Consider the following 27613-nt stretch of genomic DNA (forward strand, 5'->3'; position numbering starts at 1 on the left):
CTATGGGATATAACATGTCACTAAAAGTCCATTTCCGGCATTCACATCTGCATCTCTTCCCGCCAACCTTGGGGCAGAAAATGATGAACATGGTGAACAATTCCACTAAGACATCTCAGTGTTGGAAAATCGTTACAAAGGCAAATGGAGTGTTAAAATGCTAGCTGATTACTGTTTGACTTGAATTTGAGATGTACCTGACATCCTATAACAATAGTTATATTAACTTTTACAGATCCACTCGTATGATTTGCCATTTCTGTTAAACTGGGGGGCGATAATAAGATTCTATTTACAAATCTTTAATCTACGCAAAAAACTTTTTAATCTGCTATGCAAAGAAAGGTATCACACTAAGAGAAACATTAAAAAAATTTTATATCAGCGTTATAAATTATTTTAATTTAATCAGTGAAGGAGGTGATGATTTTAATTTACTATCATTCAAAAAATACAGATACTGTGAAAATTTTACTCGTAAATGCTGTTCAGCTAATTAAATTTTTCAGTTTTATGAAAATACTGGAAAAGTTTAGTAACATTCTTGTCAGCTTTCTATAAAATTATTTCAGTCATAAACAAAATAATTTACTGTTGAAATTTGAAATTAACCGTGGATATAATACACACATTCGCTAATGTAAAATGGCTAATTGATAAACTCTTTTTCTCTTCACTGGAAGCAAAAACGGAGATTAGATATAGACGATAAATTATATCAATAGATTAGATAGAGAGATAAACGGAGACAAGTACTGTAATATTGTATTTTAGTTTACTAAGTTTATTGATAATGTGTACTGATTAAATAGAAGATACAAATACGTTTGGCTAAGTCAAGGTGAATTTAACTCAAGATGCTTCGAGTTTGGCAGCTGTCACTTATTACTACTGTTTCCTAAATTACAATGGTCTAAAATAGGCACCGATTTATAACACCACATAAAACTAACTCCCCCTGGGTGGGGTTTGTAATTAACATTATCATACATACACCTGGCGTTAAGCTTCCGTTAACATTAAAAGAAACCATCTTTATTTCTTTACAAAATATGGTAATGAAAAATTATTATTAATATTTTATTATTATAATTATTACTCTACAAAAATATTAAATAATTACTGACATTTAACTAATTTTACCTTTCTTAATAAAAAATAATAATAATAAAAATACAATAAAGTAGTAATAAAATTTAGGTACTTCTAATTACATAAAAAATTACGTTTTTTCTTATTACATAAATATAATATATATATATATATATATATATATATATATATATATATATATATATATGTACATTCTCTTTTTGTTTTTTACTCCCGATTTTATCAGTGAATGGCGAGATTTTTTAAGAAGATTTAATATTTTTTTTATGCCACCCTGTAGTTAAATATACGAATAAATAAATTTTATTGTTAAATTTACAATGATTTTAATAATTAAAATATTTATAATATAAAAATACTATTAACCCACCGGGTTAGTCTAGTGGTAAAACTCGTCATCATAAATCAGCTGATCTCGAAATCGTGAATTTTAAGTAAAGTCGTTCAAAACCTAGTAAAGGGAGTTGCTTTTATTCGGATTTGATTACTAGATCTTGGTTACCGGTGTACTTTAGCGAATGGGGTTCAATTAAGCACACTTCTCAGGAATGGTCTATTGAATCTATTGAAGACTACACGTTTACCAGTACATTTACAGTTATCCAGACGCTAATGACTTTAATCGTTAATGCGACTATAAATAAAAAAATAATAAAAAAAATAAAACACCATTACATTAAAAAAATATATGTTCGATAATAAAATTCAAGTGTTTATTAGAAAGTAAATTTTTTTAGAATTAAAAAAAAAACTTTTACAATCTTATCATACAGAGTTGTTTTATAACGTTTAAAGTTCTTCTATATCTGAATATGTACATACAATACAAATCTTTGATTGGATTTAAATAATACCTTCTCTGTTTAAAAGATTAAATATTAAAAGTAATGAAGAGCTAAACATTAAAGAAATATAACTTATGATACTGTGATAAGTGAGGTTTTGTTAGTAAAATTTTGAGAAAACTGACCCCAAAAAGCTATTTATTCAACCACCTGGAGATATTGACATCAAAATTTTACCAAAAAATTGTCCTGTATACACGAGTCTCTGTACAAACATTCATTAAAATCGGTTTAACCAGTCAAAAATTATTGCTTCAAACATACCAACATGCGTACCTCCATACATGTTTGTATCAACATTACTCCCCTCCAATTCTTTTTTTTTTGTTTTTTGGGATCCCTGGTCATGAAATGTCGAGAAATGTAAAAAAAACCGTACCCCATTTTCTATTGATTACCATTTTTTCCTTCTTGCAGCATAACTCAAGAACTGTGATGTCAGAAAAGTAAAAATAAACTAAATATTAAATTTATTAACGTAAAACGATTTTATGCTATTTTATTTTATGAACAATAATGTTTTACTGAAATGGTTGTTTTATTTTATGCATCGATTAATAAGTAGATGAAAAAATTGAAGGTAAATTGTATTAGTAGTAGGCATATAAAAAAAATTAGATTTTTATACATTTTTAATGAAATTGAAATGTTTAGTGAAACTAGTTTAATGAAATGATCTGTTAATAAATTATGTCTATTAAAAATGGATATTACTCGTATATCGACATTACCTTTTAGAAAGTCAACAGAATATATTGTCAAAGCTTATTAGATAATAGTTAATTCAGTAATTAATTTAATTAAATTGTAATGTTTTTTTACAATTAATATAAAAAAAAATTGAATAGTAATAATAATGTAAGCACGTTTAATAGCAACCGTTAATTCTACGTAACAGACATTTTTCATTACTTGAGTATCTAATTTATTTAATCATTAAATATACTTAATAAAGTTGAATAAATATTTTTTAGAATAATTCGATTTTTCTGCATAATATCAAGTTTTGATGTCATTACATATTGTATCATATTATCTTGATCTCAAAAAAAAAAAAATTATATAAACATGGCTCATTACATGTCTTCAGGTCCAGTTTTGATACCAAATCTAAATTTTTGGCTTTATCAAACCTTCTTTTACAACTAAACTGCTTTTAATAAAAAACTGCTTTCATCTTTAATAAGCAAGCAATGAAACGCTTCGTTAAGACCTATCCTATCAATTAAAGTTTCCTTATACAGGTGTCTTGGGAGTTTTTGGTCACTCTTAAGGGACTGATTTAGGAGATAAAAATAAACAAACATGTTCAAATCGACAAATATCATTTCATTTTCCCTTTTTAAGTAAAAATTTATATCTTATAAACGGATTCAGATTTTTAAAAAGAATTTTAAAAAGAGTATGTAAATATACTCCTAACTATCCCAAGTTATCCTTTTTTAATTTTGTTAAAAATTTATTGCTATCATTTCTTCATACATAGGTACTTTTTGAGCCATTTTCGAAGAATTTTTGTTAAGCCAGTACTCAAGAGAATTAATCAAAATACAGACAAACACACACATACGTACACACATCTTAAGGAAATTTTCAACCGTTTAATTTTTTTTAGAGTAAGGGGGCTTTGAAAAGTCAATATTTGTAAAAATCCTGATATTTAAAACATTGGCTGATTGCTGTAGTGTCTCCATTTATAACTACGCTAAAGCAACAGCAATAAACTACAGACGGGAAAGTGAAAATAAAAAATAAAACACTATCTCAAGTTCTTTGTATTTTCTGGTAGCCAAAACATGAACGAATCAAGAAAATTTTTAAGAAATATTCTTTTCTAATATACCGGAATTATCTTAAATCTGATTTAAATAGCGTGATCTTAAATTAAAAAAGTTGGCAAAGTATTGTAATACTTTCCTACTTTCCCGGACCCCAAATCAAGGGCAATATTTTAATAATTCTAATATGAATTAAAACTAGTATTAAATAAATTAAAATTGAAATCAAAAAAATTTCTTTGTTTAATTATTTTTAGTATAATTCTGTCTTTTAATATTTTAATTAATGTCTTTTATTATTTTTACAAACGTAAATTTTAGGCACTGATAATTTGGAGTTACAAAAAAAAAATATTTTGGGGGCCTCCCTTACTCCAGGAGAAGTAACTGGGTAAAAATAATGTTAAAAAAGTAGACGCCAAAGTGGGAGTATTAAATTTAAAAAAAATTGTTCAGAAATAATGAAATCATAAAAAATTACAGTAATAATTTTAAATAAATTTGTGATTTTTTAGAAAGGGCTGGAAATCTTTAGCCAATTTTTTTTTTTGTAAATATGATAGACATGAAATATCAACACTTCCACATTTTGATCGCAATGGATATTATTTTGAGCTTGAGCTTTAAAACTTCAAAAAAAATTAAAAAATAATTTTTCACTGACAGACTACAGGAATGGAATGGGAGAAAACCTTTTATAATTCTTTAAAAGACATTGAAGTAAAGAATATTCATGTAAAAATCTTCCGTTAACTCTTTTTCTGAAGCAAGAAATAGCTTAAAACGGAAAAAAAATAATTTGTCATTTTTTGGAGGTAGGGGTAAATATTAAAAACAAATATTTGGGCAATTTTCTATCCTGATAAAAAGTACTTATACTTTTATAAGAAAAATCTTTATGAAATACTTCTGTAAATTTTGGCCAAGATTTTATTTTGGTCAACACATCCCCTTCCCCTTTTCCAGTTTTTACAAAAAAATTTATATAATAAATCTCCCTGAGAACAACCTATTCCTACCAAGTTTGAAGAAAATTTGTTTACGGAGTCCAGAGCTATTAAGCTTCAAAAAGGCCTACATAAATAAGTACATAAAAAATCACTTATAAAAACTGCTATTTTGGGCTTAGGGATAGGTTAAAATTTTTTTCCAATGCATATATAAAAGGATGTTATTTTTGATAAAAATACTTTTTTTCTAAAATGTCTCTTTGAGGCACAATTTTTTTTTTAAAGAGTGATTTTTTCATCGTTTGTAATAGAAGCAAAACAAATCACTCTAAAAGCAAAAATTAATCGATTACTATAATTATGCTTTAATATAGGTATACTAGCTATATTAATCAATATATTTGTTTTTATTTTATTGTCTGTTTTTATTATATTTATTTTTATTTTTTTACCTGTATTAATCGGAAAGATAGAAATAAATATGAGAGATGATGTAGTTTACCAAAACAATTAATTAGTAATTAAAACTATTTTAAGTCTAAAGAGTTTAAAAAGTTTAATTTTATTGGATTTTCTGATTTAATGTTTTATTCTTTTTAATTTTCAGGATGACTTATCACAAGAACAGGTGGAATGTAAGTAAATAATATTTATAATTAATCTTACGTATATTTTACTTCTGAAAGATGTGTTCACACTAGTACCTGTATAATTTTTGTGTCCAAATGATGATAGGGGTTAAAGTATGTACAGGTCCTAACATTTACGGTAGGATTTTTAAAGGTGTCATGTATCCATAACATGCATCATGAAGTTTATATATGGCGTCAGTACACGACGTCTTTCTAAGCGGATTGGAGTTTCGCATTTGATAGTTTTAGGACACTACCGACGAGGCAAATTTCACTTGAGATAAATTTCATCTTCATAAAATGGTGGAAAACAATTTTCAACACCCGGGCGATGATAAAGCGAAACTGTTTTTCACCCAAAAATCCCAAAAAAGAAAACTTCCAACACCAATTTAAGTCAATGTATGGTGCGGTCTTCTTTACAATCAGCTAATTGGACGGTTAATTTTACCTGGTCGCTTAAATGCTGAGGTCTACTCGCACTTTCTTCAAGAATTGCCGCAACTACTTGAAGATGTTCATCTAGCACTGAGACGCAAAAGTATACTTCCAGGAAGATGGAGCGTCCAAATTCCTGTGGTGTCCAATGATGTCTAAATTCCTGTCCATCACTATCACTTGATCTAGCACCTTTAGATTTTTATATCTGGAGATGGATGAAGAATATTGTATATAAAACAAAAAAAAAATTCTCGTGAAAAATTAATTGTCCGTATGAATGCGGCTGAGCAACTTAAGGACAGCATTGAAGAGCTAAAATGAACAAAAAAATTCTAATTGGTACGTATAAATACACTTTGGTCTAGTGTACTGTTTCTAAATAAAATTCGAACTTTTCTTTTGATTTATTTGTGTTATAGTGACGGATTTTTAATTGAGTTCCGATTCTCTTAGATTACGGGTCTTTGCAATTATATTGAGGTTATCGTTGGGAGAATTGCTTGCAAATAAATTACGATTTTCTCCTGGGATAATTCCCCTTTAGTCCGTTCTCTGGAGGCCATTCGATATACTTTCAGTCTAGTAGGAATAAGCCAGGTGGGGTTCTAGTTTGATGGAACGGGAAATGCATTCTCTTAACAATGAGAGTGCACGGAGAATTTGTGGTGACTACCTCTCTTGTATTTGGGTTAAGGCACATGAACCGTAAGATAGATACATTTGGCGTATAGATTTACTGTACAAATCAGCTTGCTAATGGTACACTTTACTGTCAATTAAAACGTTTTGTCATCTATCACTTGGTATTTAAATTAAATTAAATTAAAAAGTAAATTTATTTCTTCTTTTTTAAATATATACAAAAAAAAAACATAAAATACATTGAAACAAAAATTTCTGTAAAGAGCTTTCCTATGCGAAGGTATAAGCTACTTATATTTAAAAAAAGAAAAAAAACACAAGGGAAATAAAATCTCTTATATATAATTCTAATGAAATAAAAGTTCTTATAAAAATTAAAAAAAAATTAAATATATAATTTGTTATTATAAGAAATAGGTAAACTTATCATAAAGAACTTATGGATAGAATAAAAAGATAATTTCCAATAATAATTTTCGTAAATTAATAATAATATTATAATTTTCGTAATTTGTAATTTGATAATTTTCGTAAATTGTATAAATTAACAATAATATGTCAAACCAAATACAGATAATCAATACTAAATTCATAAATAAAACAGGAAATAACATTCAGGATGAATGACTTTCAAAAATAAGAAAATGTTTAATACCTGTGTGTGTTTATATATATATATACATTTTTTTAAGACAAGAATTTAAAAATTTCGAATTTGAATTTTAAAATTATTGCCATGTTTAGAAAAAAAAATGTAAAGTTTAAAAATAAAAAATTTGCATTTACCTAGTTATGATATATATGAACTTGGATGTATCGTAAACTGATAGACGAACAAGATATTAATCTTAAAAACGGTTAGCATTTATTTAAAATATAATTTTTACTTCTGATTATATATTTTGTACTAGACAATCAGGGATCGTTTAAAGTCTAGCCTGAACCCCCTTTATGTTCATTATCCTTACGCTTGTGAGAATAATAATGATAAAAACAGTTTTAAACCCTGTCAAATTTATAATAACTATCAGTGTATTGTAATTTATTCAAAACAACAGTTTGATCAGCATAGGACTCGAGACTTTGAGTGATCTAAAGTTTGCGGGTTTCAAAATAGGCAACCCCCAGTCTTCAAAATAGTAGTTATAGCTGGATAGCCGTACGAAGGACGGATAAAAAGTATTTTGCATGGTTCTTAGCGTTACCTGAGAAAAGAACAACGAGGAGGTATCTGCACTTCGTTTCTATATTTTTATTTTATTTTTTTTAGTCAGTAACAGGGGGCAAATTCAGCCAGTCGTGACGCACATAAGTAACAGTGACAATGGCTGGCTGTGTTGGTTGAACCGCTGCGCCACGCCACCATCGCACCCTTAAAGGTACTTTTCTCGATAACCGAAACAGATATCGAAAAAGGCAAACAGGTTTATTTGTAAAAAATTTAATTTCACATAAGTGGTCTTCGAACTCGATCAAAGATTTGGCCATAGTAAAGTTTAATATCAGCAAGGAGCATAATTCGTTTGTTACCGCTAGCCATTAAAACAGCCACCATCTTGAAACGGTGAAACGTTTCGTAATTGATAATAGTCCTCTGTTCTTTCCAAGTATAAAACGTATGTTCATGCAAAATTTCAGCTCAATCGGTTGAATAGTTTTTGCGTGGAACGGTAACAGATTCTCACACATACACCTAGGTTTATGTATTTATTAGATAATGACATTATGAAGTTAGATATAAATTATTGAATTAGTTCTGCCCTTAAAGAGTAAAATAATTATGTATCAAATATATATATTTATACAAATATGTAATTTTTAGAGTATTTAGTATTATATTAGTATTTAGAAAAGTGTCTCGAAAACATAAAACATGTTCCATTTGTCTAAGTTTAGGGAGTTATTTATTGATAAAATTGTAGATAATTTGATTCGGAATGAATTTTTTTAATTTTTTAGATGTACATTAAATATGTTCTATAGAAGTGTAAAGTCGTTTAAAATGTTTTGAAATAATACTAGACGGACGTAAATTACGAACCGATTCATGAAGATCGAAAAAAGATTTTTGTTAATATATAATAGTAAGTTTTTAAAATGTAATTGCCTCACCGTTAAAATAATTAAATTCGTAAAACAGATGTTTACTGGAATATCGGCTTGGTTTGTCTAAAACAGCGCTTAATAAATGCTTTTTAATTACAAAAGTTTTATTAAAATGTACAAATACACTCTTTGCTCTTATCCCGTTCTATATATTTTAATTTGTTGAGTTTGTAGAATTAAAGTATTAATGTTTTAAGCCTCCAATACATTTTATTAAAATGAAGATCAGATCTTAAGCGTGGATTAATTATAAGCCTAAATATTTAACTTGTTTTGCATTTTCTAATTTGGGACGTAGGCAAGTTAAAGTAGATAATCCAATACAGTTTGACGAATGAATTTCTAACGTATAACATTTCTTTATAAATTAAGAAATACTTTCCTGAGATTTCTATATCTATGATTCCTCTTATATCCGAGTGTAATAACGGTAAAACTTTGAAACGTATAAATATTACTACAGAAATTTAAGGATTACGTGTAGTAAATAAAGGATTATAGTACTTAAGATGGTTTACAGTGGTTCTGAACGTACATTGTAGTACAATCTATGAGTTTCATTTAAACTACACGAACAAAATTTAGTATATGGGCATTTTACTACAAAAATTATACAGAAAGAAAACAAATTAAAATCGCTGAATACATAAATGGTTTATAATTCTTATAACAATTTAGTAATGCCATTAATTAAACTACAAAAAACAAACTTTTAAAATGTTTTATTACTTACGTCAGAAGTTCACGGATAAAGTATAGAAAAAGTTAGTACTAACTTTTACCAAGCAGTCTGTATAGAAGAATAATCATAAATAAAACTTATCTTTTTTTTGGTGAAAATTTAAACGTAGTGAAATATGAGGCTTTTCTTCTCGACCACGTCATTCCAGACATTCAAAACGTTGTTGGCCCCAACTTCCAGAATATTTTGTTTCAACAAGATGGTGCCCCGCCTTATTTCGGTCTTCAGGTAGGTGAAATTTTAAATGCATTTTTCCTGGAAGATGGATTGTCCGAAAGGATCAAATAGAATCACCAGCGAGATCACCCGACTTGTGGATTACTTTCTAAGGGGCCTCTTAAAAAGTATTGTTTATCACATTAAGCCCCAAGATATCGATGATTTACAAAATAGAATTCGAGAATAAGTATAAAATATTACTAGGGAATCATTGAATAATGCAGTATCATTTTTTTACAACCGACTGGCACACTGTCAAACACCAGAAGGAGGGCATTTCGAACACTTATTAAAATTAAATACAAGCAAATAAGCAAACGTTATGCTTAATAAATAACTTTTTTTAAATAAATTTATTCGATAATATCTATTAAATCGTTTATTGTTTATAAACCTATTTATTTGCGATAACAGTTCCTTAAATTATCAATGTAATATTTTTTTAAATCCAAAATCTATCCTGCCGCCATTTTGGGTACAGATACGATGCCAACTTTTTATTTATACCATTTTTCTTGTTTTAAAGAAATCAGCACCTCCATAATCATACATTTAATGATGTATCACACAAAGGGTGTTGTTAACATTTAAAATATTTGAGTTACAATCCCCCCCCCCCCGCCATATATATATAAAATATCTTTCTCATCAGTTTTAATGGCGAAAAAAGTTAGTAAATATTAAACAATGACAAATTTATAGATGCCTGATGTATGGTTAATATATGATTGTCTTTATTTTCAGTGTTAAAAAAGGCATTCAACGCCTTCGATCAAGAAAAAAAAGGATTTATTGGCACAGAAATGATCGGTACAATACTGGAAATGTTGGGTCATGCACAGACAGAAAGCCAGGTGGAAGCAATAGTACATGAAATTAATGGCGATGGTAATTATACTTTTAATTATTTATGTAAAACTTAAAAAAAAGAAATAAATACTCAAGCAAAATGAAAACTGATCTAATTGCATCTTCACACTTAAGTAAATCCAATATGTTTAACTAAATCCAGTGTTGGATTCCTTTATCAAAGTGATGGACATTTAAAATTCTTATTAACGTAAAATATTGCAGAAGACCTAAAGGAAGAAGAATGGGAATGAAAGAGATGGATGGAATGCACGAGTGTCAATATTTTTTAGTTACCAATCTAATTCTAGAAACTTAGCACTGTTAGCCTCTTGTTATATTTTAACAAAATGGCTCGTCCACATCTATCAACTGGAAACCAAATAGTTAAAAAGTTTATATGTGCAATTAGAGTTATTATACTTTCGTGTAATGTGAATATACTAGTTATACATTTAGGTATCAATGAGATTAAAACAAAAATGTTTTTGTGAAGCAAATCTTTGTTTATTAGGAACAGTATAAAATTTTTGCGACCTTTTGCTACAATCCCTTCAGTTCATTTATATACCTAAATAAATAAAAAAAAAAATCCCTTTCGGCACGCCGGAGGGCGAGTTTCACCGGTGCTAAGTGGGGGATCGATTTCCACCTTAAAACTGAGAAAAACTTTAAATTTACTCAATACTACAATGGTTGCATGCAAAAAAATTTTCACATGTTTAGCATACGATAAGTCCATCGTGTTCAAATTCCAGCAACATTTTTGTCATCCTTTGCCGTAAGCGTTGGTCATAACAAAAATTGTTTCAGATAAAGGTTTTAGGTAATGTTTAGAGGACTAATGACTACTTTAAACCGATCAGATACTGTACCTACTGAGGGAGGTTTTATGATGTTTTATGTTCCGAAATCCCATATTTTCCACCCCCTGGGCCAGTGGTTGGTGATATCAAAAAACTTCACTGAAATAAGTTTTAGGTCCTAAAAGCAGTAGGAATAAAGAATAGTAGGAACTTTAAACAAATTCGATATTTTACTTAATAAGAAAGTTATAGATATATTTTGTTTTTTCGAAAAAGTCCCCCCACCCACTTCCATTCCCATGGTCCGATTTTGGCCGTTAACGAACTCGACCGAGATTTTCGGACAAGTTATTTTTAAGGAGCAATTTGAAAGTGATTAGCGAAAAATTACGGCAGTTATGGTATCCAAAAGAAAGGGAATTATATATATATATATATATATATATATATATATATATATACAAATGTATATATAAACTTTCCCACATGTACGATAAAGAGTGGTTTTCCCACTCTTTATCGTAGTGTTGGAACTCAGAAACCGAAGTATCCTTCAGATGATCGGTTACATTTTTAAAAATGTTTTCTACTGTTCAAAAATGGTGCCCTTTGAGGTGGTTTTTTAAAGTTGGGAACAGGAAAGAGTCGCACGGACTCAAGTCAGGTGAAAAAGGTGGTTGAGGAAATACAGGAATGCATTTTTTTACCAAAAACTCATTAATTGAGAGTGCAGTGTGACAAGGTGCATTGTCATGATGCAGCATTCAATTGTCTTTGATGGCTGGACTCACGCGGGCAACTATTTTCCGCAGTCTTTTAAGAATTTCTTGGTAAATGTTTCTTTTTCTTATTTTTGGAAGGCGAAAAACACTTACGCGTTATCATCGCCCGGTGGTAAACATATTGATTTACAGTCAGTCCTGTAGGCAAAAACTCCTTATGGACAATGCGTTACTCACGAAGAAACAAATTAAAATGGTTTTGATTTGCTCATTTTTGCTTTTTTGGGAAGTGGTGAGTTTGAGGTGTGCCACTCCTTGCTCTGGCGTTTTTTCTGGGTCGCACTCAAATATCTAAGATTCATCAACAGTAATAACTTTTTTTTTTAGAAAATTAGGATCAGTTTCAATTCACCCTAGAAGATCGCGCACCACACTTCCATCCTGTTGTTTTTCTGTTCAACAGTAAGGTTTTTTGGGACCAAATTTGTAGAAATGTTTTTCATCTCCAAATCGTTTGCCAAATTTGATGGTGGTATCGTTCAAATTCAATTGTTCTGCAATCATTCTGACAGTTAATCGCCGATCGTACCGTATCAAGTATCTGATTTGCTCAACACTGTCGTCACGTTTTGACGTTAACGGTCTTCCAAAGCGTGGATCATCTGTATCTGATTCCCGGCCATTTGAAAGTGCGTTAAACCACCTAAATACTTGTACTCATGACAGAGCGTTATCTCCATACGCCCTTTTCAATTTTAGAAAAGTTTCAGTAGCATTCTCACCGCGTTTAACACCAAACTTGATCGCATAATCGTTGCTCATAATTAGTCACTCATTTTTGTAACGCACAACAAAAACTCGTTTCATGAAAATTTTGTTTACGTCTCACGTGGCAAGAATAAACTAAAAATATTAATACCTAATACAAATACAAATCAGCTGTTCATTTAACTATATGTCTAGTAGTAACTTTACAGTGTTGTCACTGGCTGCCAAAAAACTAGTCTCATTACTTTATTTTCAGACCTCGTGTGTATATATATATTAATGACGGTCAATATTTTAATGTTGAAAAGTTATCAGTTATAGAATCATTATTACAAATAATGATCAAATAGTTCCAGGTGAACTATGAAGTCAGTCCATCTGGTGTATATATTCTATACACCAGATGAACTGACTGCATAGTAATAATAACATAACTTTCAAGGAAAGTAAGAACTTTGACTATTACAATTTGTAATTTAAAAGGTTCTGTTTGAATAAATATTTCTCATATTTATTCATATTATAAAACAACAAATTCCTAATTATTTTGGATAATCCGATTAACAAAATATTATCCAATAAACTTACAATTAATATTAATATTTTTTATTAGGATCGGGGCAATTAGAATTCGAAGAATTTTGCCTTTTAGCGTCTAAATTCTTAGTAGAAGAAGAAGATGAAGAAAGCATGCAACAAGAATTAAGAGAAGCCTTTCGTCTTTATGATAAAGAAGGTACTAAAGAATTTATATTATAGTCTTATCTTACATTATACTCATTATAGTTATAAGTCATTATTATATCTTATATGAGGTTATTATCTTCCGTTATTTCATATCACATGAAAAATATAAATTCATATCACGTAAAATAAATATAATTATTGAAAAACTTAGATATTCATGTCCCGTTGCAGTTGGTTATTAGAGCTTCATAGATTCATTACAGAAGATATATAGTAACTTGTCATACATGTTAACATTTCTGTTTGTAAAAGAAGAAATAAAACGTATTATCGTTGTAAAAACAATATGTAGTCATAAGTAGTAAATATATCTTCTAACTGTAGAATAAATATAAAATACATACACATGCAAACTTAAATTATTATAATTTTGAATAAAAATTTAAATGAAATAAAATATAATAATTTAATTGCACGTATTACACATTTACATAATAAAATAAACTGTACTCTCAAAAATAACATAGTTACGTTATAATGTTACGTCTGGTTAATCGTAACAAACGAACAAAATATAATTGTGTACTTTCTGGAATTAAAAAGTTGCAGTTAAGTTAATTTATACACAAACTAAACTTATTACGTATTCTAAACTGCACCATAATTATACCACAGTGGTATCTGTAAGCAAATTATAATTATTAAAAGCAAACAACTATGTCTTTTAATTGCATAATATACTACCTTCTCACATTTTATTTAATTTAATTAGCTTATGGGAAATTTTATATTATTTTTTGATACAATATATTTATGTTAAATACCATAAAAATAAACATTTTACGTCACTTGAAATGAAACAAAAATCATTACTGAAACTGCCATAGCTATTTTCAAAATAAAAACTCATCCCATGGTAAGTTGACTGAGGAAAGGAAGAAAAGTGGTTTTCTTTTCTTAACCTCTTCACAATTAGTACTCCGGCGTATCAAGCCCCTTTAAAATGTCATGTAATAATCAATTTTACAAATGATACAATAATTCCTTTTACTAAAGGGATTGGTTATATTACGAAAATCATTACTATCAGAGAAAGTTAGTCTAGTTAATGGTTCTTGTACCTCAGATGACTTATATAAGCTATAACTATAATAAGGATGGAAGTATTAGTGTAAATTAATTGTGTATAGTTAATAGAATGAGATTTTAATATTATTATTAATCAGAAGAATAAGTCCACAAATACTGGGATCCCTTTAACTGAATGAAATTGATCAAATATATATATATATATTTGAAAAAACTTTATTAAATTACAAGAAATAAATAAATATTAAACAATTTCAGAAGTTACAGTAATTTTCTTATTATAAAAGTTAAAACGAGAAACTAGGCGTGAAATTGTTGACTTATTGACTACGTTTGAACGAGGAAACGCTACAGTAAAGTATTCCTGTCACTTTAAAATCTATAGTGGTTTAAATTTAAAATAACTTTCAAGAATTGGTGCAAGTTGAGAGGGTGTAAAACGCATGATAGTCTTGTTAGACACCTAGCACTGACAAAATATAGAGAGATTACTTGATTGTTGTGTATGCGTTATTGCTACATGGTCAAACATTACTAACCCACCCTAAAGCAAATTTCCCACTTCTGTGGATTATGAATTCAGGAAGACGTAATTTTCGTTCACTCTCTCACTAATATTTCGAGATTTAGCACATCCTAATATTTCCCATCAACTAATTATTATTATTATTTAAAAAAAAAATTTAATAACAAATTTAATCTTCATAAAACTATATTAAATTTCTTAATTTCAGGTTAAATTGTTTCAGAGATAAAAAGGTAAATAAACAACAATAAAAATATGTACATACATAAAATGCACGTAAACCGAAGTTTGTAGAAAGACGTTTTGAATTCAGGTGATCACAAAGTGGCAAAAAGTACAAAAAAACCCGGGGGGGAAATTTTTTAACTTTCAACAATTTTTTTTTACCTTTGATACATTATAAGAAAGGGAAAAGTAAAGAAAAAAATAATTTCGAGTGAATTCTAATATTTTCTCGTTACTGTAATTATAATCTGTTCCTATGTCCATGTTTGTATGTATTACTCGTCGAAGTTTAGAAAGCTTAACTCATGGATAAACTACTAGTTCATCTACTAGTTTACATTGTTAATATTATGGTGAGAGAAATAGGAACTCAGCTTGTCAACTGAGCTTACGAATTTTTGTCAAGAACTATACGTTTCTGTTACTTTTTGACTTGACTTAAATAGTTTTAAATTAATAATTTAAATAAATTCTTTTGTTGAGTTACTATGTATATTACATAATAAAATATTTCTACAATCTTTTACATCAACAGGTAATGGTTACATTACAACAGCAGTACTTAGGGAAATCTTGGCTGAACTAGATCCAAATATAACATCAGGAGATTTAGATATGATTATTGAAGAAATTGATTCAGATGGATCAGGAACTGTAGATTTTGAAGGTAAGAAACAGATTCTTTTAGTATTTTCCTTTAAAAAATTAATAAGATTTATTTATTTTTTATAAGTCGTGATATATATATATGTGTGTGTGTGTGTGTGTGTATGCCTGTGCGCGCGTAGATATCTTATATAAATAGAATAGTTACTTATTCTTAAAAAAAGGAAAAATCAATATCCACTTATATCAAGCCATACACAACAGAAATGCCATTTATAAAAATAGAATTCTCGACCTACTTGCTGGTTAATTTTAATCGTACTGGTTACTATACAGGGATCTGAGTTGCCTCTATAACAAGGTATTGTTGTAAAAGGTATTCTTAAAACCGATATGGTTCTACGGCATTAAGTCATGGGGGTCAACTCGTAACACAACGTCGAGGTTATCCAGCGGTTCCAGAACAAACTACTCAGAAACATAACGGAACCGCCGTAGTTCATGAGAAATAATGAGATCCACGCGTATCCGGCGATCCCGTAAGTTCGTGAGGAGATTTAACGACTGAGTTCGAAATATATATCTAGGTTATATACTCCTGTGAACCATCTTGCTGTAAATTTGCTAGACAAGGGTGAGGGTGTTGACGACTTAAAACGTTCCTCGTGTTGAACCTGGTTGATGCAGCTTCATGTAAAGAGTTTGTCGACTAGGGTATCAACATGTTAACTTGGTTGAGTTATCAATTTTCGAACTAGAACAATTAGAAAAGGTTAATTTATTGGAGAACTAAAGATTTTTTTTGGAATTTATTTAAAGGTGTGTTTTAGACATTTTTTATTTTTAGACATTTGAAGGATTTATAATTTTCCACTATTTTTATAAAATTACGTGTTTTTAATATTTTACCGTGTTTTAATAGACTTTTTCAGCATATTTCACACGGTTGTAAAGTCAAATAAGGTTAAAGAATTAGTGTAAAACGTTTTCTAATATTTTAATTTCAGTTACGAATGTAAATTATATTAAGAATTAAAAAAATCTGACCACAAAGCTGTTGTAATTTCTTGGCAAAGGGTATTTATTCTTATATAGTAAAAAATAATGATACATGATAAAAGTTTAAAAAGTTCAAAATATTGATATTTTTTACTTTTTCCTGCTCTCCCACTCCTTAAATCACCTCCCAAGAAACTTTCTTGATTCTTCTACGTTTACTATATTAAATGGATGAAACTAAAAGAGATTCCACTGAAAAATCTACAATTAATAAAACTTTGCCGAAGATTTTTTTTTTTTGGTGGTGGGAATGAATTATGATGAATTTTATTTTAATATTATTATTAAAAGTCAAAGTTTAAACATTATACGCAATGTATTCTGTTTTGGGCCACTTGCAGTACTATTAGCAAGACAAAAAAAATTCGGTTTAAAAGTATTGAATAAATAAAAAGATAGCTTCTTTTTAGATTTTTGAGGAAGGGAAGAATTTAGGGATAATTTTTTTTTAAATAGTAAGAGAGCATGAATGCATATACTGAGTTTAATAAAAAGTAGACCAGCTATGTTTGCAAAATTTTGAGAACATTGATCACAAATAAACTAGCATCTACGTCACCCCTCGCAGATATTGACTCCAAATTTTTACCAACAAATTTCCCTACATACAAGGGCCCTTGTTTCAAATTTTATCAAAATTGGTTCATCCAGTCAAAAGTTATTAAGATTCAAAGATGCCAGCAAACATACATACATACAAACATTATCCTCATCTTTTGTATATTTTTGATGTCTCTGCGTCATGAAACGTCGAGAACTGCAAAAAAACCCATATCCTATTATTTGACTGTTTACTATACTTTCTTTCTTGCAGCATAGCTCTATAAACTCGAGAACTATGATGCCAAGAAAGTAAAAATTAAATGAGGCCATCCACAATTTATAGAGAATTTTTAAGTTTAAAATTTATTCGGTTTAAAATTTATTTGTTTAAAATTTAAACATGTAAATAAAAATAGTACAGTTGTTATATAATTAATTACATAAAACAAGGAAAAATAAAACAAGATAATTTGTTATAAAATAAACCAAAATGTTTTGATTTCGTATACAGTTTAATGTGTGGGTTATAATAGATTATGTTGATTTTTTAAACAAGTTTTTGGGTTGGTTTGCTATAATAAGATTTAAAATTGAGAAATATGGAACAAAAAGTAAAAGTAGTAAATAAAGAATAGAAATTTAAAATAAGAACTTCGGTAGAATAACTAAAATTTCTAAATTTTGTGCACCATTAAAACGATTTATGGATAAGTTAAACAAATTTCCGTGATACTTATATCAATAAAAATTTATAACACGTTTACAACATATTTTTTTTAAAGTACTGTATATAATTTAATGGTATATACCTATTATACAATTTATTGAAGCAAATTACCAAACTTTAAACTCATTGGTGAATGTATATTGGGAATAGTGTAATTAAGAGTCTTTATAACTTCTTTATAATATAATAACACAATCATGGAGAGAGACATGAAGCTTTAAAAAACCGTTGTAGTTTCAAATTTTCTTATAACAGAAAGCTGAAACTTTATTAACATTCTCGAAAAATACAAAAGAATGTATATATTTGTAAGAGAAATTTTAGACGTGTTCACATGATTTCATTTACGATCTGTTAGACGTATGGGGTAAAAAATGGGGCATTTCAGTATTTTTAATTAAATTTAATACTTTCTAATTAAATTTTAAATAATGTATCGTACATGAATAATTTTAGAAAACAACAAGCTTTAAAATAAAAATTAATAACAAATTTTTATGAATACATCACAGTAAACTATCTGATTTTAAAATAAGGTCTCATCTTCGTCGTTATATGAAGTTTAATAAAGAGTTAAAAAAATCTAAACGATGAAAAATAGGAAGTAAATGGTGGAAGTTCATTAAATGATAATTAATTTGAAATAATTAAATGATAATGATGGTTTTAATGGAGTAAAAATGTGTTCCAAACTGTAAAAGTGATTAGTGGAGAAAGAAATACAATGTACATTGTTATTTCCCCTTTTCCATACTGTTAAAATTTTTTTTATTTTAAATATTGTAATAATTCTAAGCTTAGTAGATGGGAAATGTTATTAAAATGTTGATAAAAATTGAATAGTAAGCTGATGAATAATAGAATTTATTCCCTATCACGTCCTGAATGAGAATATAATATTTTTTTTTTTTTAATTCTATATGTTATTTCCTGACAGAAAAATATTTTAACAGATTATTTTAACGATCAGAAACAAAATGAAGTAAAAGAAAAAGAAAAAAAGACTTGCTATTCAATCTTGGAAACCACAAGAGAGAACGTGAGCCAATTAGGATAAAGAGTCGGTGGCCCCTTCACCGAGAGAACTGACTGGCTATACAAAACGTGTTGCAGCACCAAGAGCAAGGCCAACTTTACGCATGATATACTTTCATTCCTTTCAAGGAGACCAAAAGCACGTACTAATACACACAAACACACACAAAAAAAAATATATAACGAATTAAATATACTCAAATTATTACACATTCACACGCAACTTATAACGTATTACAGTTATTAATATAACAAAAAAAACAAAAAAAAAAACAACATATTCATTTCTAATAACATAATCTTATTTTCTTGAGTACAAAGAAAAAAAAATATTATAATGAAAGTTTGTTATTAGAAATTTTTCTTATGATTTCCTCATAGTTAACTAAATACTTCTAACAGAATTAAAACGTCATTTTATGTTCACTTTTAACAAATATGCTACGGACATGAAAATGAAAAAAGTACTTATACAATTTTACTACATAATTGTTTCTTTTTTTTTTTTTTAATAAATATAAGTTTAAATTTACATGTTAGGCAAATAAATATCAAGACGTACCATAGGTACTTTTATTGTTAATGAATAAAAAAAAGTTAATTTAAAAAAATATGTTATTGCTTTTAATAACCAAAACTTAAATAAATAAAAACAGAAAATTATTATTAAGAATATATTATAACACAATTTTATGATGAAAAATTTGAATAAATAAATATTTTATTCAGACTGAATCATAATTATATATTTATCTCCATTACAGTAATCCTGAATTTGTCATCAGAGATCTATGAGTTCTTGGGTTGACTTTTTTATAGTAGATATCAGGGTATTATTTAGAGTAAAGTTGTTTTCGGTCATGAGGATATAGTCTAACGACAAGAAAGAAGTTATTAATTTTGATTTTATTTAGATGAAAGTTGTATGAAGGAGTAACGAGCATGTAGCTGTTTGGTGTAGTGGTTTGATTAGCTGCCTTAGATTTTTGTCTGGGAGTGTTTATGAACCAACGCTTAAATTAATTCGGACAACGATGGCCCGAAGCGACCAGAGCAGCTGTGACGCGCCCTTTGTGGTTTATATATATTTCCTTATATTATACAAATTTATATAAAGTTATACAAATTTGTCATGTTTTGATATGTTGTTTTTAATATACTTTGAAATTCTTACGTTTGCATTTAGTTTCTGTAGACTTTATTCATACCATTTTATTAAGAAACAAATTCTCTACAAGTTTTGCTGAAAACCTTTACGTGTTTATTACTCATCTGACAAAGTTATTTTATGCCAAACATAAAATAGTGTGTTTTTTCGACCACAGTCTTTTGATTTTATAGATTTCTCGAAAACTACTAAAAATAAAGTTCTGGGAGCTATTTCATTCAACTTCTGTGGTGGAATTTCTTATAAAACCATTAAATTTAAACTCTAATTTGTCCCTTAAAACATCCTAAGGGATCCCTTATTCCTTAATTTATCCACTTTAATATCCCTTAATTTAAGCATTAATTATTCCTTAATTATACGTAAATTTATCCCAAATACTCTGGCTTAATTTTAGTGAAGGCGCAGAAATCAGAGCAAAATTTTTCTCCAGTCGACACTTGTCAACAAAGCATTTCCGAACCTATGTTTACACAAACTTTCTTCTTTATTTACCCCAGTAGAACATGTCCTAAAAATCTTTTACATTCTTCGTGAATCAGTTTGTATGTACTATATTTTATGTTATTATATTCTTCTAAATATAATAATATTTAAATTATTTTATTACATAAATTTATCTCATCTTAAATAAAAAATAAAAAACTTATATAGAATTAAAAGTTATTCTAATATTTACAATCTTTTCTTATGCCTACAAGAATTCGTGTTAAAATAGAATAAATAAAACAAGAGTTAATGGATTTATAATTAATTATGTGGTTCTACCTTCGGCAAAGATCAAATGCTTAAAGAAACACTTAACAGCTGCACGTAACTGACAAGGACTACCATTATATTGATAATCCTACCCTAAACACTACATTTAGATCTTTTCATTGCTTAACTTTTTATCGATTGATTAACTTAGGTAAACCGGTACGATTAGATAAAAAGGCCGTTCCAATAAAACCATATGGGTAGAAGGTCTTGTATATAAAGTTATATCTTATTGTATTGAACGGTATTTAAATCCTTATTAATGTTCGACAATAGATGAGTAATAATATTATTTGAAAAATTTCCCAATAAATATGACACAAACACGTCATTTAGAAAATATGTAGATACCTTACATGAATATGAGTAAAATATAATTGAAAATAGTTTTTACTTATAAACTTAAAAAGTTGCTTACTTAATGAAACACGTAGGTGGTTGAAAATTTATAAATATTAAACTTAAATGTAGGATGTCGTGGATGTGGTACTTAAAATAAACAGGAAATATTTTAAAAAATATTATGACCAATGGATTGTAAAAGGAATTCATCAAATACCGAATAAATAAAATAAATAAATAACCATAAAGTTTGTACATTAAGTACCACAACCAGGATGGTTGAAGACAACCTGAAATTAATTAGAAAACGATACAGCCTTAATTAAAAATTCCATGATGGAGTTCCTATGGAAATGAGGAAAGGGGTGAAGTAGTTTCCCATTGGCTTCTTTACTGAACTGAATATACCGATCCAGCAGTCGGGGAAAACGTCATTCTACCGATCCCGTATAGATTTATGCCAGTAAGGAGGCGTACCATCTTGTTACCATAATGTTGCCAATGAAATTCTCTGGTCCAATGTTGCAGGTTTGGAAAGAATCTTGTATGCAGCATATTCAAATAGTCATGTCACTCTTGCATCAGCGAAAAAGAACGACCCGTCAACTTGCCTTGGCATATTGCACACAAAATATTTAATTTTGGGTAGTCCCTTTCGCATTATAAGAGTTCGTGGGGATTTTTTGATTTCCAGAAACATTATGTATGTTAACTTTTCCGCTAAGATAAAATGTGGACTCATCACTAAACATAACATCAAAAAAATCTTTATGTTAACATTCCAATGCGAATTCGGCACGCACATCATAATTTGTAGGCTTCAAAGTGCCTGTAATAGCTTTAATCGGTATAGACCACAGATTTGTAAGCGTTTCCTTAAAACATTTTACACTGTCATCATCACAGGCATCACTAATTCCTTACAAACATTCTAGGACTACATAAGAAAGACACACTGATATATGTTCAACATTTTCTTCATAAACCCTCAGTCATCCCGTTCTCTTTCCTTTAGATAGACATCCGGTCATTTAAAACTGATTACGCAGTCGAAGATTGTTATTGTCATTTGAAGGATTTCAATTAAACTTTCTATGCAACGCACATCAAACTGTGACTACACATTCACATTTAGCAAACTGTAAAATAAGAAGAAGATTTTTTGTTCGAGATTTGCCGTATTTTTAGTGGCGCTATCAAGCGGAAAGATAGAAAATCGATCTATTGTCATGCGCGCAACTAAAACTATCCTTTTTGCTCTTTGATTCTAGCCTTACATCAGTACTCTATATCTCATCCAAGATATATTATAACAAATTAAAATTTTGATATTCAGTTTTATACAACCGGTATTTTTAATGTTTATTATTTCTTCATACTAAAAAATTTAAATAATTGGGTTCCTACATTAATTTAAGTCGGTAAACAAGTATTTTTTTATACAATTTTACTGAATTTAGTATTTTCTTCATTAGAAAACTGAAATCCAGTTTCTTTTTTGATATAAACTGCCAATATAATTCTTAGGTTTCCAAATTTTTTTACTAATAATCATATACGTTTGACGATAAGTTGGATTAGTTACTCTATACATTTATTATTAATTTGTTTTTTGCCATCAAATATCATCTTAACCGGTATGAAAAGGAGAACAGCTTAGAAGAATAATGGTGAAGTAAAAAAGTACGTGTTTAATGACATGCTTCAAAGAATGTCTAAGATAACAAAAAAAGAACAAGCTGTAGGAAGATGAATATCAATTATATTTAAGATAGAAAAAGTACAAAATATTCTGTAATTCCGTGAAAGAGCACGTGCTGACAGAAGTATTTAAATGGTTTATAAAAACCTGTTATAGACAGATTTACAACAATAATTAAATTATAAATAATTTATTCAGTGTATCAATGTAACAAGTAAAAATTATATTAGTGTATAAATAACTAAATTTTTTAATTGATAATTTCTTATACTTTAGAAAAAAATTAATTCATAAAATTTATTTAAATATCAAAAGAAATATTCAAAATTCTAGATTAATTTTAAGGCATGCTTTACCTTGTGGGTGCTAAGTTAATACAACTGGTTTGGTCAGATATTAAGAAAAACTAAATTAGCATAAAATATTAAGGATTCAGGGTAAATTATTACGTAGCTGCAACATGCGGTTTTATAATTATTATAAAAAATACCAACTGCAACTATTGGATGAAGAGATAAAATAACTTATTCAGTAAAAGTAGTCATTCATGTTATTTAAATTAGAAAACACATACACACGTAAAGAGAAATATCTGAGTTCGACATACCACAATATATAAAATAAATCTATAAAAAAAAAAATAAGTTGGTATTTATAGGATAACGGTACGGCATCCGATTTTACTTCTGCATATTTTAAAATAAAATTTATGTGAAAAATATAAACATATTATTAGTTTGCTGTAATGTTGTCTAAAGGAGCGACCAAATAGTTATTTACAGCATTAAGAATGAAAAGGTAAAATCACTGTTTCTTTGACAGATTTCGTCACATGAATTTGACAAAATATGAATAAATTAATTTAGTATTACAGTTTTTTTCTAAAATGTTTCTAAACTTCTAATAATAATAAGATTGGATTTACTTAAGTATACTGATAAAGTGATAATGATAGGTGAAAAAACAATGCCTTCATGTGTAAAATTTGGAAATTTAGATTGTGACAGCATTTTTTTTCATAGATCTCCGGTCTTATAATACAGTATCCCTCCCACCTATTTTTCTATAAGAAGTATGGAAAATATGTTCTTGTTGGATACCATATGGATGTACATTAGATTTAATTACCGGAGGGAATAAGGTGAGTGAGACCGATTAAAAATAAAATTCCTGTAAAAATTCGATGATTTTTATATTAATTACATAAAACATACAGATAAATCAACATGAAAACATGGGAAGAATTGGATGACTTACTATTAATCGAGAAGTACCGAAATATATTTCACTAATTGAGTAACAAATTATAGTTGAATTTTTTCCAAAATATTTTGAAACATATTCAAGAAAAACGTTTTTACTTCCTTGTACGAAGTAAAGGAAGTAATGAAATCGATCTCGGTTTTCAGATTTCAACAGAAATATCCATTTTGACCATTCTTTAATCCATTTTAACTAGTTTCGGCGTGACGTCTGTACGTACATACGTATCTTGCATAACTAAAAAACGATTAGCTGTAGGATGTTGAAATTTTGGATTTAGGACTGTTGTAACATCTAATTGTGCACTTTCTCTTTTGATTGCAATCGATTTAACCAAAACTGTCCAAAAACGCCCAAATCCAAAATATTTGGATTTCGAACTTTTTCTTAACTACAGTAATAAGCCCTCGTTGAGACCTTTTCAACGATATATCATAAGTGGTACTTATTTTCACTGGTTCCAGAGTTATATCCAAATAAAAGTTTACTTATTGAAATATTTTGTTCTTACAAGGGAAGGCACATCGGTTCGAATCCGACTTCATATACAAATTTTTTTTTAACGTTTTTTAATTTAAATACATTGATTTATAATTAACCTAATTTAATTAATTAATTAAATGATTAAATTTTAATTAATTAAAATTTTATTTAATTAATTTAATTAATTAACCTGCGATTGTAAAAAAAAATTACAATAAATAGAGTGTGTAAAAATTCAATAATAACAATTAAAAAAAAATCAGAAATTAGTGAAATAAAATTTTTGTACTTTTAAAAATGTGTATATGTAATTTAATAGGCATAATTACATATGTGTATATCTAATAGATTCACCTGATTATTTAATATTAATTGAAAATTATAATTTCGAATCTTATTATTTTTCGATTATCTAGTTTAATTTTTGTTTAATTTTATTAAATTATTCTGGAATCTCTGTTTAATTTTATCTACATTAAAGTTAACTACAGAGTGACTGAAAAATAGACCCTCCCAAGAACATATACAATGAGGCATACATGCTTTAATAAATTGCAAAAGATTCTTATCTTTTCGTTCATTACTCCTCTGATAAATGTCTGACAATATTCTTCCTAAGTCGGGAGTTGATCATCATTTTGTTGCGTGATTAATTGAACCCTAGCCATCAAAGTACAACGGTATCTATTGTCTAGTATTCAAATCTGTATAAAAGTAATTTGCTTTCACTAAAGTTGAACATCAGAATTTTCGACTTAGAAAAATTAGCAGAGTAACAGTTGATTTTTGACAATTTTACTATTAGATTAACAGGTGGGTTAAAAATAGTTAAATTATATCTTCTTAATAATGTCATACATAAAAAAAAATCGCAATAAACATTTAACAAAATTAATTGGAAAATATTAACAGAAGTAAATGTAAAAATTACAAATAAAAAAAAATAATACGAATAAAGAATTGAATACAAACTTAAAATATCATATAGGGCCTACATTAACATCACCCTTAAAAAATGCTATATTATAAATTTAAATAAATAAAATAAATAATGTAGGAAGAGACTAGCTTTCACAGTTCACATTTTAAGGATGAGAACTCATTAGGATGAATACAACCGTTAGTCGGTCATAGAATAATCTTATCGTTTGTTTGTTAATCCCTATACAACTTTATAATAAGAATTTATTTATTTAAATTAAATAATTTATCTTTAAGCTGTAAATAAGATAAGAGTAATGAACAAGTTGATTCATCCAGTAATTTATAATATTTTTGACTAAAATAGGTTTTTTGTAATTAATGATTATTCAGTGATTAAATAAATTATGTAAACCATTTGTACACAATTTATTAAATATAAATTATTTTTTAAATTACCTAAAAGAAATAATTAATTTTAATTACAATTAATATGTTGCAGAATTTATGGCGGTCATGACTGGAGAATAAACTTTAACCTCAAGAAGGCAACAACAATTTATGTTGAAATTAACAAGCAAATGCAACAAGATGATTAACAAGATCAATGAATTTTCAACGTACTATAATAATGTTATGTAATAATAATAATAATAAATACATATACATATTGTTTGTATGCAGATGATTATGTGAAATAACAATAATGCTATTTAATAATTCATAAGCTAACTGAATAAAAATAAATTATTTTTGTAACTAAATTTTTATTTTATTTTGTTTTCTTTCTAATATATTAGTATAAAAAAAACGACAGAAATTTATAAGGAGGGAATCGAATCCAGCGTATCTTTCAAATAACAATCATTTTAAACATTTTAGAAATGTTTAAAATGTCATTTACCGACTTATAAATGTTCTATATGCCCTCCATTTGCTGAACGGATAACAATAAAGATGATAACTAATTCTTCCAAAGTCTTCTTTCTATTACAGAATTACTACAGCTGTGATCCTGGTTTTCAGTTCATCCAAATCAGCAGGTAATACATTGTTTACATATCCCTACAAGAAGAAGTCATAAGGTAAATGTTTAGGGATCGCGGGGACCAATATGTAGTGACAAGTCTTGAACACCTATACGTCTTATGTTTTCTTTTGTTACTTACACGAAGAGCTTGTACCGGTTGTAATCAGTATGGCCTGAAGTGCAAGGGGTAACACCTGCCAAATAATCATATGTGGTCACGAAAGTTCTCGGCTAGCATGACGAGTAGACTTATCCGGGCTTCGTTTAAAAAGGTCTTGATTTCGTTGTACATTTTCCTCTTGAGTGTCGTATGGATTCCTCTCTGTATATAAACACCACGATTTTTCAAATTGTTTATACCAGCAACGATTGTTGTTAGTCGACGGTGGATCAATCCTGAAACGCTGTCAAACCTCACGCTATTAAGTACCTAGAATTCAGTTATTGTCTTGATGTTTTCCATGTAGCTGATAGAAGGCATACAGAAGAATAATAACTTGGTAAGTGAAATTTTAAACATTGATGAATAATATATTGTGTCTTGTAATTGTAACACATTTTTGTTCTGGAATATATACTTCTGAAATCGGATCATTCAGGAATTCATTTAGATGGAGGTTACATCCCGCGAGCTGAAAGCATACGGTATTTAGGAATTCACTTATATCGTTATCTAGCATGGAAGGTTCACATTAACGAAAAAAGGACATCTAGATGTAAAATTTAAGGAACTATACTAGTTATTAAGCAGGAAATCGCAACTATCCCTATCTAAGAATTTATTTGTACAAAGCGATTTTAAAACCGGTTTGAACATATGGAATCCAAATCTGGA

The 27613-nt window shown here is 28.2% G+C and overlaps 1 protein-coding gene across 1 annotated transcript; it reads left to right on the forward strand.

The window, feature by feature from the left end:
- The first annotated feature begins 925 nt into the window (after positions 1–925).
- LOC142324121 (troponin C, isoallergen Bla g 6.0101-like) lies at positions 926–26512 on the forward strand. Its single transcript, XM_075364788.1, has 6 exons — positions 926–1055; positions 5294–5321; positions 10213–10356; positions 13227–13349; positions 15676–15807; positions 26251–26512. The coding sequence occupies exons 1-6, from the start codon at positions 1053–1055 to the stop codon at positions 26277–26279; spliced, it is 459 nt and encodes a 152-aa protein (XP_075220903.1). The 5' UTR covers positions 926–1052; the 3' UTR covers positions 26280–26512.
- The last annotated feature ends 1101 nt before the right edge of the window (positions 26513–27613 follow it).

The sequence above is a fragment of the Lycorma delicatula genome, chromosome 4 (assembly GCF_047948215.1).
Source record: "Lycorma delicatula isolate Av1 chromosome 4, ASM4794821v1, whole genome shotgun sequence".
NCBI lineage: Eukaryota > Metazoa > Arthropoda > Insecta > Hemiptera > Fulgoridae > Lycorma > Lycorma delicatula.

Bases quoted from the DNA above. Each gene is read 5' to 3' on its own strand.
- LOC142324121 (XM_075364788.1), top strand. The intron at 10,357-13,226 runs GTAATTATACTT...ATTTTTTATTAG, and splicing joins ACATGAAATTAATGGCGATG to GATCGGGGCAATTAGAATTC. The intron at 13,350-15,675 runs GTACTAAAGAAT...TTACATCAACAG, and splicing joins TCGTCTTTATGATAAAGAAG to GTAATGGTTACATTACAACA.